Source organism: Talpa europaea (assembly GCF_964194135.1).
Source record: "Talpa europaea genome assembly, chromosome: 11".
In the NCBI taxonomy this organism is placed as follows: domain Eukaryota; kingdom Metazoa; phylum Chordata; class Mammalia; order Eulipotyphla; family Talpidae; genus Talpa; species Talpa europaea.
Window position 1 is genome coordinate 72,205,402 of NC_140078.1, and position 15,483 is coordinate 72,220,884.

At 46.4% G+C, this 15,483-nt stretch overlaps 1 protein-coding gene across 6 annotated transcripts; it reads left to right on the forward strand.

Moving 5' to 3' along the window:
* Positions 1 to 2,533: 2,533 nt before the first annotated feature.
* On the forward strand, positions 2,534 to 15,254 carry ELP6 (elongator acetyltransferase complex subunit 6; the record flags this gene model as incomplete). Of its 6 annotated transcripts, XM_084246843.1 has the most annotated exons (7): positions 2,534 to 2,587; positions 6,276 to 6,354; positions 7,386 to 7,456; positions 9,580 to 9,698; positions 11,116 to 11,317; positions 13,900 to 14,046; positions 15,126 to 15,254. In XM_084246843.1, the coding sequence occupies 7 exons, from the start codon at positions 2,534 to 2,536 to the stop codon at positions 15,252 to 15,254; spliced, it is 801 nt and encodes a 266-aa protein (XP_084102969.1). The 6 variants fall into 6 exon arrangements, with proteins under 6 accessions (XP_084102969.1, XP_084102970.1, XP_084102972.1 ...); XM_084246844.1 differs by lacking the exon at positions 13,900 to 14,046; XM_084246846.1 differs by lacking the exons at positions 6,276 to 6,354; positions 7,386 to 7,456.
* Between the last annotated feature and the right edge of the window lie 229 nt (positions 15,255 to 15,483).

The window sequence follows — 15,483 nt, forward strand, 5'->3', positions numbered from 1 at the left end:
CCACTGGGAAGGCCCCTCTGCCCCCCTTCTTATAGACTTTATTTTTAGAGTAGTTTTAGGTTGACAGCAAAATTGGGTAGAAAGTACAGAGAACCCCCCTATACTCTCTTACCATAGTCCCAGCTTTTCCCAGTCACCAGGTGAGGGCTGCCTGGGAAGAATGTCACATCTGGTGAGGCTCCATGCTGAGGTCAACCCCAACAAAACTGGGAGTTGAGATTAACTGGTGAGAGCTTTTTCTGCATATCCTTTTGGAAAGGGAGTCTGGGTGATATACTCTTTGTCTATCAAAAAGGAAGTGCCAGCAGGTCTCACAGGCCTGGAGGAAGAGTCTTACAGACAGAGGGAACAGAAGAACCACAAAGATCATGAGTATGGTTATATCTGGGGCCGTAAGAAGCAACAAAGAGGCCAGAAGGCCTGAAATGAACAGCAGGAGAGTTCAGAGTAGTGGTGGGCCAGATCTCAGTGGGCTAAGGAGAAGACTAACGCTTTTACTTTGATGTGGAGGGAAGCCATGGAGGGGTTGGGGGATGGGGTCATTCTTGAGGCAGGGAGACGCCAGAGCTTGAGAGCTCAAAAGGAGTCCCCTGCTGGGTTTCCAGAGAGGGTGGTTAAGGGGAACTGCAGCAGTGGGGGGTAGGGGGTGGAGATTGCTATTAATAGTTGCACTGCAGGTTTTGACCTCTAGGAGTGTCAGCAATTGGGACCCTGGCCAAATGCTTTGGAATGCAGCCTCCAGGCTCATTTACCAGTAGCATTAGCTGATGTCTTCTGCCCTCTTGTGGATATTCACAGAATTAGACTTTGCTTCATTTCTGTTCTGTTTCCTTTGCTTCTGTTCTCCCACTGGGGTGGAGTCCCTGTTCCTAAATCGTAAGTCTATGATTTTTGTGAGTTCAGTCCCCTGCCCCCTCATTCCCCAATCATGTGTGGGTTTACTTTTAAAACTCTGGATTATAGAGACTCTTGTCAAAGATGGTATAACTGTCAGGCAGCACAGGGAGGAAACAATTCATCAACTTAGAGACAAGAAGGCAAAGGGAAACTATGGTGCACATGCAGCAGGTATTGGAGAGAGGCTTGTCAGGGCTAAGTGATGTTTTCCAGCAATGATAGTCACCATAAGGCAGAAGAGGAGAAGGAAGCTGAAGGATGCTCCTATTGTTGAGTTCTGCAGAGGTGGTGCCTTCCCAGAAGGAGAATAAGACACTGAGGGTGACTGCTAGAGAGCTCTTAGTTCATGGTTTATGTGAAACATGATTATAGAGTGGTCTAGTTTTGTCTAGATTGATCACATTCATCTGATGTTGATGTTTTATAAAATTGTTTATATTCTACAGAATACCAAGATCTAGCTCTGAGTGCTCACCCAGAGAGTCCCTGGATGCCAGGGGCAACTTTTTTTCTTTCTCACCTATCAATAAGTGTGAAACATCCCGTTCTTTGCTGGAAGGTCAAAATCCCTTGCACAAGAAAAGTAGTCTGGATATACAGCCCAGGTGTATAGCTTCAGATAAGTGACTACATTCTACATGTCTTAACCTTGTAGTTTCCACGGAAACCTGGGTCTACTTTGCAGTCCTGGTCAGATGTTGACCCCTTCACACATTTCTGAACTCTACTTTGAACCTATCAAAACACTGCTTCATTTAAATTTCACCTGAACTCCATCCTCCCCCAGATCTTAAATAAACTCTCCTTTGCTCCACCAGGAGCAGACTCATTGCATTCATTGCGATCTATCAATAAACTTGACTTTGTCTAATTACAGGTTTGTTCCTGGTGATCTGAGGCTTACTGGATTAAAATAAGACTAAATGTTAGACAGATATGCGATGAAAGAAATAAAAGAAATAATTACTTAGGGAAGGCCTTACCTCCCTGGACAGCTGTGTAAAGACCTGAAGGAAGTTGGGAATTTTTTAAAAAATGGGCTGAATACCTCGGAAAAGAGCATTCCAGGAAAGAGAACAGGTGGTGCAAAGGCCCTAAAGAGGAGCTATACAGGCATGTGCCAGTCACATTTTCTTAATGAACCTACCCTGACCACCTCTTCAACTTCAAAATCTACCCCTACACCATTATTCGCTTATTTTGCTTTTCTCTCAAGAAAGTGTCAAGATACAATTCCGTGTTTGTTTTTTGCTTTGTGCAAGGGTGGGCCCGAGACTGTAGCAGTAGGAACCACAGCAGGTACGTGGGAGAGGACCGACTGCACGGCCAGAAGGCTCCGGACTGGGCAAGGAGTGAGGCCAAAGCAATGCAGCGAGATTCAGCCGCGCCGGGCGTTGGCAGAGCAGGGAAGGAGCCTCCCGCCGCCGCCTCTAGCAGCCCAGTTCCCGCGCGTGCGCCCGCTGAGACCCATGTCCACGCGCCCCCTGATTGGCTGCGGCAGGCGCCTAGAAGTGGCGTTGCACATGCGCGCTTCTTCCGCGCGCCCGGGTTCTCTAGCGGTGTGTGTTGCTCTTCAACCTCGGGTCGTCTCCACCGCAACCCCAGTCCCCTGTCCGGGCGCTAATCTCTGTTTGGAATGTTCGTGGAACTCAATAACCTTCTCAACACCACCCCTGAAAGCGTGGAGCAGGTAGGATATCGCTTGATCTGAAAGGGGGCGGATTCCGGGAGCGTGGCGGAAGACCGGATGAAGCGCGCGCGGCGCCGTGGGAAAGATGGGACGTGCGTGTGCGCGGGGCCTCCTGGGAGTTGTAGTTGGGAGGGGGAGGACGAGGGCTTGGGCTGGGCCCTGTGACTGCAGATACTCAGACCTCCCGGCAAGCACCTTTGACTTTTGCATGGCTTAGCTTCACATACTTGTGTACCCGGAACCCCTCTCCATGCTCACTGGGGTGGGAGTCCCTGGCGCCCATGGGAGGCTTCCAGAGAGGAGAGAATTCAGTTCTACATTCTTCGCATGGAACCAGTTTCTTCACTTCCCCAAGTGTCTCTGACCCGGGAGCACTCAGCGGCTCGCAAGTAACGTGGCACCACAGTCTCCCCAGCCTGTTTTCTCCACCCTCCTCCCGCACTCCGAGAGGCCGCCACATTTTTTTCGTTTTAACCCAGAAACCTCTCCCAGGGACATGTCTAGTTTATTTCATAACCTTTGTCTCCCTGATGAAATTATAAACTCCTCCAGGCAGCCATGCAGGTGAAGCCTTTGTGTAACCATGGAGCTCCAGGCAAATTGTGTATTTTAGTTGCCCAGTCTTATCTGCCCAAGCATCTAGATGGCGTTGGCTACCTTGTCAGTTACTACCCACACTGGAAAGTCCTCATTCTCAGCCAGAGTGAGGGAATGGAGGATGGAAGTGGGCACCATGAAATGATAGCACTGAAGTGTAACGCTCAAGGTCTGATAGTGTGATCGTTCATATTTATATCTGAAAAAAAGTCACAACAACACAGAGGTGGTATGTCTGCTAGTACTTGATCCTTACCTTCCCTGTCTTTGACGAGATACTAGAAATGACTGGAGCAGAGAAGCCAGGCACTGCAGAAACCATCCTTAGAGAAACCATCCTTAGAGGACTTTCTGTTATAGGGCAGGGAGAGGGGCACTCCAGAACCGCCAACCCACCCACTGTAAATAGTTTCTGCCATCTGCTGCATCAAGACAAAACATATAAGGCCTTTAATGGAAAGGAACTTTAATACAATTAGCGTGCAATATAGGCAAGACAATAATATAGTTTCCAAATCTAGCACCCAAAGTTACCCATCCCCTTGTGAGTAAACATCCAGCCAAACAGGGTTGGCCCAAAACAAGGACCGAAAGCCTGCCACCAGCTAAAACACATTCCGGCTGGGAACCATAGAAAAGAGTCAGAAACGGTCAGACAAGTCTGGGAGGAAAAGAGCAAAATTGGGATAAAAACTGCGTTTGTGGACCTTCCTGGTGACGCAGCGGTTGAGCGCTGGCTTGTGAAGCTGCCCACCGTCTGCAGCGCCAGTTTGATTCCCGACTACCAGGCGAGGGTCCCACGTGGCACGCAGATCTCTCCTGCTGCCTGCTGCTCCCCTTAGCAGTGTACTTCGTCACTCTGCCTGCTCTACTCTCCACTCTGACTCTGGTGAATTCTCTCACCCTCCCACGCTTCTGACTGTACCCAGTGCTTGTATAAATAAATAAATAAATTTAAAAAAAAAAAAACAAAACAAAACCCTGCCTTTGTTAACCTGCCCCATGTGGTCTCTCACCCACATCTGTTTCAATCAGTCCAGAACCAAGGAGTCTTCACATGTCTCTCTGCTTCACGTGCCTCCTCCAGGTCTCCTTGCTCTCCATCCTGCTTCCTTCCTAACAGAGTCTTTGTTGTAGAAATAAATTCTAGCCTTTTACCCAGGCAGAGGAAGAACAAGCGGTACTTCAGGAATGGTGAGGTCAGGAGAAGCTTTATTACTCGTGCATGAGGTCCCAGACCTGGGTAGCCCCGTAAGGTCTGAACACCGGTTTAAAGACCAAGCGTTCTTTTTATATACAACTGTCTCCGTATCTGTTACATTGATAGCATTGTTTTTCAGCAGGCACAACCATTTGTGGCAAAGTCCCCAGACAAGTCGGGCAAGGCAAGGGGGGATAGATGCAGGCATTTGGGAATGGCCTTGGAGAGATAGACCAGCTGGTTGGCTGCCCGACCTTGTAGATAAGAATGCTGAGGCCCTGGCCATGAATCTTTTTTTTTTTTTTTTTAAATTCTTTTTTTTTTTTTTTTAATAGAGGCATGCTTTATTTTTTATTTGTTTGCTGGTTTGTTTTTGTTTATACATGCACTGGGTACAGTCAGAAGCGCGGGAGGGAGGGTGAGAGAATTCACCAGAGCCAGAGCGGGGAGCAGAGCAGGCAGAAGGACCAAAGTACACTGCTGAGGGGAGCAGCGGGCGGCAGGAGAGGTCTGCGCGCCATGTGGGACCCTCCTCCGGTGGCCGGGGAGCAGCCGGGGATCGAACCGGCGCCGCAGAGGCGGCGCGCAGTTTCGCAACCCAGCGCTCAACCGCTGCACCACCGGGGAGGCCCTGGAGGTCTCTTTTATGTACTACTTCTTCCCTCTCCCTCAATCTATAGGATAAAATTGTTATGAGAATTAGAAATAGGAAGTTGGATCAGATGACCTTTTAATTTTTTTATTTAAAAAATATATATATATTTTACATCATTGTTCATTTTTTGTACAATGTTTTATTTCTCTTCTCAGGCATAGTCCCCATAGAGTTCCCAGCACCAAGTCACCAGTGAACCATCACCATAGTCTCCTGTGTTCTTCCTGTCCCTGTTTTAATCTATCTCCCTTCCTCTCCCCTGCTGATTGTCCCCAAGTTATAGTTTCCTGGTAGTTTTTTCTCTCTTTTTTTTTCTCTAATCCCTAATTTGGTTCACCTATATTTCTCCTATAAGTGACACCATCTGGTGTTTTTCTTTCCTTCTGACTTATTTCACTGAGATAATCCCTTCCAGCTCCATCCATGTTGCGGCGAATGGCATGAGTTTAATGTCATGGTTTTTAATTGCTGAATGATATTTCATTGTGTATATATACTACATCTTCTTGATCTAGTCATCTATTTTGGGGCTGTTTCCATATCTTACCTATTGTAAATAGTGCTGCAGATGACCTTTTAGAAGGTCCTTCCAATCCTGGCAGTCTGAGAGTCTGATGGTAAAAGCCCCTTTGTTTAGGATCTAATTCTCCCCAGGAGGGTCCCTGAGTTACTGAGGAGTGTGGAAGAGAAGGGATTATTTTTTTTCAAGATTTACTTTTATTTATTTATGCATTCAAGAACTGGGGTGTAGGCCAGAAGTACAGGATCTGAGAGGATTCACCAAGTGGGGAGTAGAACAGGCAAATCTGCTGAAATATACTGCTGAGGGGAGGAGCAGAGGGAGAGGCAGGAGAGGTTTCTGCTGTGCCATGTAGGTTAGCTCCCTGACCAGGGATTGGGGATTGAACTCATACTTCAGTGGCTGGTGATAGCTTGATAGTGCTGAGACTTTAACCCCTGCACTACCAAGGAGGCCCCAATTTTTTTCTTTTTTGAGAAAGTGGAGGCTGAGCTATCTTGCCTATCATAAGTGACTTAATGATACTGATTATTTTAAAAATTGACTTTTCCATAAGTTTGACTTGTTTTCTTTGGTAAATATAGCATATATATACAATTTAAAAAATACTCTTCAGGTATTGAAAATTGGGAATGGACATAATGACTAGATTTCTACACTCAGCTGACCTCTTTCCAGGGAGTCAAATTCACATTTTTGTGTTTTTAACTTTCAGGGCAAACTGACTCTGCTCTGTGATGACAAAACAGATGGCAGTTTTCTTGTGCACCATTTTCTCTCCTTCTACCTCAAAGGTATGGGACTCATTGATGCTGTAGGGAAAGAAACCCAAGGCAAAAGATAAAGAACCTGTTTCAGAAAGCAGTGGGAATAGTATTAATTAACTAGAATGTTGATGTATACCAATAACAGTTTACCGAACTGTTGTGTTCCCCCTCCAATCCTGCCAAAGAATGACATGTGCTCACTTAATGTGCATAGGTGCTACCTTCTCGTTCACCACCCACTACTCTGGTACTACCTCACTGAGGTCCTTATGTGGCCTTCTTCTTTAGTTGCCCCCCTGTCCTTGTGTATCTTGAAGTCTCTGGGCACTGGCCATAGATGCTTCCTAAATAACACAAGGAAGAAAACAACATGGCTGTGCAGTTTACAAATGGAAATAGATGAAGAGAAGGACACAATCAAATAAAGACTAATCCGTCAATTGATTTTCTTTGAGCACCAACCGAGACAGGCCAGGATACATGTTGGACCTTTGGTACTCTTAGTCATAATAATTTACAACTTTAAAAGTTATTTTCTTTTCTATTTTCAGGTGAATTTATTGTTAGCCTGGAAAGAATAAGAGAACTGGCTCTATAAGTTTAGAGACGAGATTTCATGATGGTAAAAGAAAGAGCAAGAAAATCTCCAGATAAATTATTAGAATTCATTCTCTTCAGTAAAGTACCTAGAGCTTCTTTTTTCCCCTTATATCCTCTTAGATATAAGAAGAGAGAGATAAAAGCAGGGGAAAATAATAAGAAATGTTTAAAAGTCAATTGTATTCCTGTACACCACCAACAAATACTTTGAAGATATAGTTTAAAAAGCAACACTGTACATCTAGCAGAAGTACATTTCGGAATAGTGAAATAAGGTATAGCTACTTGAAGGTATAGAAACATGAAGAGAAGTGCATCTCAGAATCAAGAGTTTCTCAGGCTGTGAGGCCTCTGGATCTCAAGACTTGTCTCAATGCTTTTGTTTCCAGAGATTTGAAGTGTATGAGACAGGTTGTAAGCAGGGACTTTATTAAAATTCCACTTATTTTGTTTTCCAGCTAATTGTAAAGTCTGCTTTGTGGCACTCGTTCAGTCCTTCAGTCACTACAATATCGTGGGACAGAAGTTGGTAAATATTTTGGACCTCTGTGGTGAGAGGTCTGAGTGTTTGTGTGTGTGCCAGGCACTTGAGCATGGTATAAGACTGGGATTGTAGAGAACTTAGCAAATGTGAGACTTGGGAAATGATGGGATCCTGAACCCCTTCTTTGATGGACTAAGACAGCATCTCTGCATGTTCTGTTAACTTAGAGTTTGTAGAAATAGATCTGTTATTGATCAGACCCACCTCTACAGAATCTAGGCCACATAAGGTTTTCTCCTTAATTTGGGCTTTAGTCTTGGGCCTTTTGGGTTAGATATCACAGCTTGGTCTATTGTCAGATTTAGGGTTTGGGTCCCAAATGTAGGAATAAGTGTTTTTGTTACCTGTTCCTCACCTTATTTATCTTGGCTTACCCTCATCTCATTCAATACAGGGAGGCAAAAATAAGATGGTCAAGAGACCAGTGAATCTCCTGGCCTAGTCTGGGCCCTCACCTGTGACCTGTAGCTGGATGTATTTCCTGGGGCTTTTATTTTTAATTAGCCTCAGAGAGGGAGAGAGCTAGACCACCCATCAGCAATGATCTTTGACATGCTAATCTTATTGTTGGACCAAGTCACTTTTGCTTCTCTGCTGTTTCTCTGGGGAGAGACAAATGAGAGCATGAGAGGAAGCTAGATTCCCTTTTCCATCCTTTGCAGAGAAGGACGAAGTTCCTGTGTTAGATATCAGAGCATGAGCTAGGGAGAGCAGTCTTGTCAAGAATACATGTTAGAGTCTAGGTCTGTGAAACTTGTCTCTGTGGCCCTAGCATCTGTGTTTCTAGATAGAAAGCTATGGACTGTCAAGTTCAGATTGGCTACTTTTTCTATTACCTTTGAATCATAATCAGTGCAACAGAAATGGCATGTAGAGTACTGGGCATGGGAAGTACAAGGGTGTGAGCTTCTATACCCTTGTACTTATGTCGGTAGACTGGTAATGAACAAGAGCAAAGGTAGTGATCAGGAGTCTATCTGTTAAGGGTGGCTGTTGAGGCTAATGTTGCTGCATAGTGGAGGACACTGGGTGTGAACAAGCCATTGAGACCTAGGCTAAGGACGTGAGGAATAAAAAGAGTTTCATGTGATCTGTTTTTGCACAGATAGAACATTGGGTTCCATATTTAGATGGTGTCACAAACACATCCCTGGATGTTTGTTGAAATGCAGATTCTTGGGCTCTGCCCCCAAAGCTTCTGGTTTTAGAGGTTTTGAGTAGGCATGTACATTTTAATCAGGTATCTTGAGATTTTTTTTTTTTAAGATTTATTTATTTATGCATACAAGAACTGGGGCATAGGCCAGAGGTGTGGGAGGTGAGAGGATTCGCCAGAGACAGAGTGGGGAACAGAACAGGCGGATCTACTGAAATACAATGCTGAGGGGAGCAGCGGGCGAGACAGGAGAGGTCTGCTGTGCCATGTGGGTTAGCTCCCTAGCTGGGGATCAAACTAGTGCTGCAGTGGCTGGTGATAGCTTGATAGTGCTGAGAATTTAGCCCCTGTGGCACCACGGAGGCCCTTCTTGAGATTCTTAATTGGGTGGTTCATGAAAAAACATATTTAAGAAGTTCTGATCAGGGCCTCCCCAGTGGCGCAGCGTTGTGAAGCTGTCCGCAGTCTCTGCAGCACGGGTTTGATCCCAGCCGGCCAGGGAGACACCCACATGGCGCAGCAGACCTCTCCTGTCTCGCCTGCTGCTCCCCGCAGCAGTGTATTTCAGTAAGTCTGCCTGTTCTTTTCCCTGCTGTCTCTGGTGAATCTTCTCACACGGTCCTCCCCCCCACATCTCTGGCCTGTACCCTGGCTCTTGCATAAATAAAATTTAAAAAAAAAAAAAACTACTACTGGATAATCATATAAGTAAATAAGCAAAATAGGTAAATAAACACATTAAAAAAATGTGACTTTTATATATGTATCTGAAAACAGGATGGGGACCATGGGTTGGCAACACTCCAGAAAAAGAAGACGTGGGTCCCGCACTTAGGGTGCACAGGTGTGCATTTACAGGGTGTGGAGTTTGTTGTGAACTTTTGTGAGTTGGAGTCTATCTTCTCTGATGGATTTCCCTGCAATGTGCAGTAACTCACGCCGTCACTTTTAGGGTGTCAGCCTGACCACAGCGCGGGAACGCGGGCAGCTTGTGTTCCTGGAGGGTGTCAGGTCTTCTCTGGACGTCTTCTTCCAGACTCAGGAGGAGCCACACCCCCTGCAGTTTCTCAGGTCAGTCAGCCTGTAGCCCAGCCCAGAAGTGCACACTGGCAGATGGGCCCAGTCCAGGTTTGCTCTGTGATTCCTTCTCCATGGTGTGTGGCAGGCAGAGCTGATTTCAGGGTTCAGACACATCCCTGCATTTGCAGCATTTTTGGAAAGTCTTTGACTTGTATCATGGGCCAAAGGGTAGCTAAATCTCTCCAGTACTGTAGTTTTATTTACCGGGAGTATGGCAGAACAGCATGCTTTGCTGTTTCTTCAGCCCTGGCTAAGAGCCCTAACACTTTTGTTCCATTCTTGGCTTGATACAGGTGTCAGCAAACTAGGAACTGTCAGCTACCTGTTTTTGTGATAAAGCTGTATTGGAACACACCACATTCCTTTGTTTGCATTTTGTCCCTGGCTGTTTTTGCTCCATAACAGCAGAGTCATTGAGACAGAGACCATATGACCCACAAACCTAAGATATTTACTATTGACCCTTTGAGAAAGTTCGTTGACTGCTATTTTGGTATCCTGAGGTTGTCTTTTCTGCTGCTTATACTTTATGAGCATAAGCCACAAACAGCTCTGTGCAGACTCAGCACCTGACTGCCATTCTTCCTCCACCACCAGGGGGTCCCTAGGAATTCTTCCCACTGCTCCCTCTCTCTGACTTAGCCTCATGCGGTGACTGGGAGGCAGTGTGGAGTCATGACCCTGTCTGTGTAACCCTGCACACAGCCCCTACCATCTCTGAACCTGTCTTCATATGAATGATGGGCCTGGTGACGCCTGACCCTGGGTTGTGGGGAGTTTTGTCCTTGTTGCTCATAGGGTTTAACCCTGGAGTGTGGGGCAAGGGAGCACATCTCTGGGTCTATTCTCAGGTGCTTTTGGAGCCCCCAACTATAGTTGGAAAACAGCTGCTGAGTGTAGTCACTGGGGGGACAGAGATAGCTGGGCCAGCTTGTGTCAGAAACAGGTTGAATCTGTTATGTACACAAGCACCTTAGGTCACTACCTCCACCGTAGGATACCTGATTGCGATTTAGCTTTTTATGCTGAGTTTGGACCTCCTGGGAAGGCTTCTCTTGCTTGCCCAATCCAAGTAAACTTCCAGATGTCCTAAGCTCTTGGATCGAGAGGCTATATGGGATCTCTTAAGAAGCCAGGGCCAGTTTTTTTTTTTTTGTGTCCCCCAATTTCTAGCACAGTGCTTTATACCTAGTAGGCATTGGGGGAATATATGACTTGAAGTACAACTTCTTCAAGTGCACATGCATGCCTTTTTTTTCTCACCAGATCGTGAAACCTTTGTTACCAAGGACTGAGATCCCCCACAGCTGTGATCTTGCCTCCCCCCAGCCCTTTTATGTGGTGCTGCAAGGTCTCAGAAGAATACTTGCAGAGAGAGTTAACTGGCAACTTTTGCCTTGTGTCCCAGGGAGGCCAATGCTGGAAACCTGCAGCCGCTATATGAGTTTGTGCAGAAGGCCCTTCAGCCCACGGACAGTCGGGAGGCTGTGTGGAGGTGCCTGGTGCTGCTGGTGGACGACCTCAGTGTGCTGCTGAGTCTGGGTATGAGGGCAGTGGCTGTGCTGGACTTCATCCACTACTGCAGAGCCTCTGTGTGCTCCGAACTAAAGGTACTGATGGGCTGCCCTCTTTGCTCCTGCCTGTGACCGTTTAAGAGTTCCACATCTTGCTTACAGTGATTTTTTTTTTTTTTATTTGGCTGGGGGCTTGTCAGTCTAGCTCAGCCACATTTTGCCATGTGTCCTGGGTGTTTGTTTTATTTTTTTTTAAGATTTATTTATAAAAAAACCAGGTACAGGCCAGATGCGCAGGAGGGTGAGAGGATTCACCAGAGACAGTGGGGAAAAGAACAGACAGACTGAGGAAATACACTGCTGAGAGGAGCAGCGGGTGGGACATGAGAGGTCTGCTGCGCCATGTGGGTTTCTCCCTAGCCGGCTTGGATCGAACCCGTGCTGCAGAGGCTGTAGACAGCTTCACAGTGTGGTGCTTAACCACCTATGCTACCAGGGTAGCTCTGTCCTAGGTGTTTTTTGAAGATCAGCTGAGATAATGGGTGTAAACTGCTTTAAAAAGTTGGGAGGTGCAACACAAGTATAGGATATAATCAGTAAAGGTTATAATAAAGTCAAATTATGAAGCAAAAAAAAAGAGATTTTCCCGAAATAGAGATCTTAATAATAGTAGATCAACCTGTAAAATAAGAATAGCTTGACTGTGGTATCTACCCCGTGTGTGTAGGAACCCAACTGCCAGAGTTAAGTGAGGTGAAACTTGTAGCATGCCAGCATAGCATCTCACCCCAGTTGCCACTCTTCAATATGGATGGTACAGCTGGTAGGAACCTGGGGACATTTGCACAGTGTGGTCCAGCTGAGTGCAGAGCAGTGGGAGAGATGAGCACCCAGGGATGCGATCATCTGGCAGTGCTTACTGAGTGAGCACCTCCTATGTGCACAGTCCTGCTGGGAACCTCTGAAGCCATCTTGCCTGCAGCCATAGGGCCAGGAGCCGTGGTGCTATGGAGAGAGTGGAAGGAAGAGGATGTGTGAGGGGCTTGGAGGACATTGCTCAGCAGGGTCTGGGGTGAGAGAAGTAGTCACAGCCACTGTCTGCAGCTCAGCTGTTCTAGCCCACTATCACCTTCTCTTTGTAAAAATACTTCTCTTAGTTGAAAAAGTAAAACTTGGAATAGTTTTAAAAAAAAGAAGAAAGAAGAAGAAAAAACAGTTTAAAGGTATGAAATAAAAAGAAACGGTGTAGGGCCTCCCCAGTGGCACAGTGGTTGAGCGCTGGGTTGCGAAGCTGCCCGCAGCCTCTGCAGCGCCCGTTCGATCCCCGGCTGCTCCCCGGCCACCGGAGGAGGGTCCCACATGGCGCGCAGACCTCTCCTGCCGCCCGCTGCTCCCCTCAGCAGTGTACTTTGGCTCTTCTGCCTGTTCTGCTCCCCACTCTGGCTCTGGCGAATTCTCTCACCCTCCCACGCTTCTGACTGTACCCAGTGCTTGTATAAATAAATAAAAATAAATAAATCTTTAAAAAAAAAAAAAAAGGAAAATTTCTTTCTAAAAAAAAAAAAAAAAAAAAAAAGAAACGGTGTAAAATAACAAAAGTTGTCTTTTCCTTCCAGTGTCTATCCTTCCAGAGAGTCCCTGTGATTCTGAACACATTTGTGTGTGTAGTCCTCTCATTGCATTTCCTTCAAATTATTGTCACCTACGGTCCACGCTCTTTGATACTTCTTTCTTTTTTTATTTTTTATTATTTTTTAAAGTTTTTTATTTTTTTTATACAAGCATGGGAGGGTGAGAGAATTCACCAGAGCCAGAGAGGGGAGCAGAACAGGCAGACTGACAAAATACACTGCTGAGGGGAGCAGTGGGCACGGCAGGAGAGTTCTGCGTGCCATGTGGGACCCTCGCTGGTGGCTGGGGATCAAACAGGAGCTGCAGAGGCTGCAGGCAGCTTTGCAGCCCAGCGCTCAACCGCTGCGCCACTGGGGAGACCCAATACTTCTTTCTTAATAGCACAGTGTATCTTGGTGTCCATTGTCCAAAAACAGAATACACAAATCTGGTTTATTTTTTTTTTAAGCAATTTCTTTGTAAGGACTTATTCAAGGCATTCCATTTTAGTGGAGTTGACCTTCCTCTCTGTTGCTTGGCTGACTTCTGCTTGCCCTTCTGACCTCAGCTCAGCTATGCCCACACCTGACCCTCTCCTCCAGACTGGACAGGATGCCTCTGTGTTGTGCTTTCCCAGAAGCCTGCACTTTCCTCTCACCTGGTATCAGGTATTGTCAGTATCTGTCTCCAGGGCCTGTGTCTCACCTCTTTTGCCCGCTGTGGGGCTTGGCACACAGAAGAGCTCTTAGGAACTATTGACTGCATGGATTTGGTGCTTGGAGAAATAGTGTTACTTTTTAATAGCATTAAGGCAGACTGAGCATGGTATTAGATGAATTGAGCTTGAAGTGTAGCTTGGAAGTGCTGTTAAAACTGTCTAGCAAATGATGGGAATTCCTGTTCTAGAGCCGAGGCAAGGGTCCTTCCCACAAACGAGTTGGTTGCCTCAGTAGCAGCGAGGCTGATCTGTGAGAGGATGTGCAGGGGAGGCACCGCGAACTCACTGCTCCCTGACCTTGGTGTCCCTTGCAGTCATGAGCAGGTATTCATCTATATCTCTGTTGCAGGGAAACATAGTGGCCCTTGTGCACGACAGTGGAGACGCCGAGGATGAAGAGAACGACCTCCTGCTAAATGGCCTCAGTCACCAGAGCCACCTGATCCTTCGAGCTGAGGGTCTGGCCACTGGCTTCTGCAGGGATGTGCATGGGCAGGTACGCAGGGGCTAGGATTAGGGGCTTACTGTGTAGCAAGCTGGTGGCCTCTGTGCCCGAATCCAGACAGCACATGGGATAATGTTGGGCTAAAGGGTTGTCTGGTTGTGATGTTCATTTGGGTGGAAGGGAAATCTTGGAAATAGTGTGAATGCAAGTCAATGCTTGTTTCAGATATGCTTAGCTTTGTACTCCAGTGCAGGTTTTCCACCTGCATGTTTTGGGACCAAAGTGGAGCTCCTGAAGAAGAGACCAACCTCTGCAACAAAATATCATGACCTGCTCCCAAGCAAGACACTTACTCTGTATTGTCACAGCAGGCTTTGTAGATTTAGGCAGACACTGTTACTTTTACAATAGAGACTTGGGGAAGCCATCCTTGTGGACTAGGGCTGTTGTCTCTGACCAGAACATTTGAGGTACTGCCCTTACCAAGTGACTCCTGTCCTGAAACTTCTCTTTTGGAATCACCCTAAAGCCTCCTCCACATCTTCATGTTGACCACTCTTGACTCTTTAAGGGTAGGTTGGAGTTTTGGCCCAGAGTCATGTAGGCACAAGTACGGAAAATAAAGAAGCATACTCAGAAATGCTGTGTTGCAGGTGCCTGTGGGCACAGTGAGAGAAGGTTCTGCTGGGCAGCTTGTAGGCTGGCTCTGAAACCAATCCCTCTGAGCATTCTAGTCCATGGAGACATCGTGTCCAGCCTTCCTGAACCTCTGAATTGATGTACAAATTCTGTTGTATTGATTTTCAAAGTTAGTCTGGCTAGTAAGAACAAAACCATGCTTAGCAAAAAGACCAAAGGGGAAGACATACAAAATGTTCTTTTCCTCTGGATGACTTTTCTTCTTTCTCCTTCTCTTTCACATTTTCTGTGACTACTAATAACACTATTGTTAAGAAGGAGAAGGAGCTTTTTATTTTTAGTTAACTCATAATAAGCTTTCTTTTGGAAATTGGTCCCATCACTATATGGGGCATGAGGCTGTGATCTCATAGAGAGGCAGGTAAGGTTCATGATGGGGTCCTGGGGAGAGGGTCTGCACCCCTCTTTCATTCTTCTTCCTGTCACTATAGCTGAGGATCCTGTGGAGAAGACCACCACAGCACACAGCCCAATGGAATCGGAGCCTCACTTACCAGTACAAGATACAGGACAAAAGCGTGTCCTTTTTTGCCAAAGGAATGTCTCCTGCTGTCCTGTGACCTGACTTAGGGACAACTGAAGCCATCTTGGACTGTTCTCAGATGTGAAAGATAAAGCAGCTGAGCAGAAATGGATCTTTTCACCTTTGTGGTGGTAGCGCAGGCTGGCCTCACAGCCCCACTGTGACCTGGGGGTGGTGCCTTTGTTTCCCTGGGCCCTGTTCAGAGAACTCACTGAGAACTCTGCCATCCTATCTCTGCTGCCTTTGCATCCTGAACCCAGGGGAAG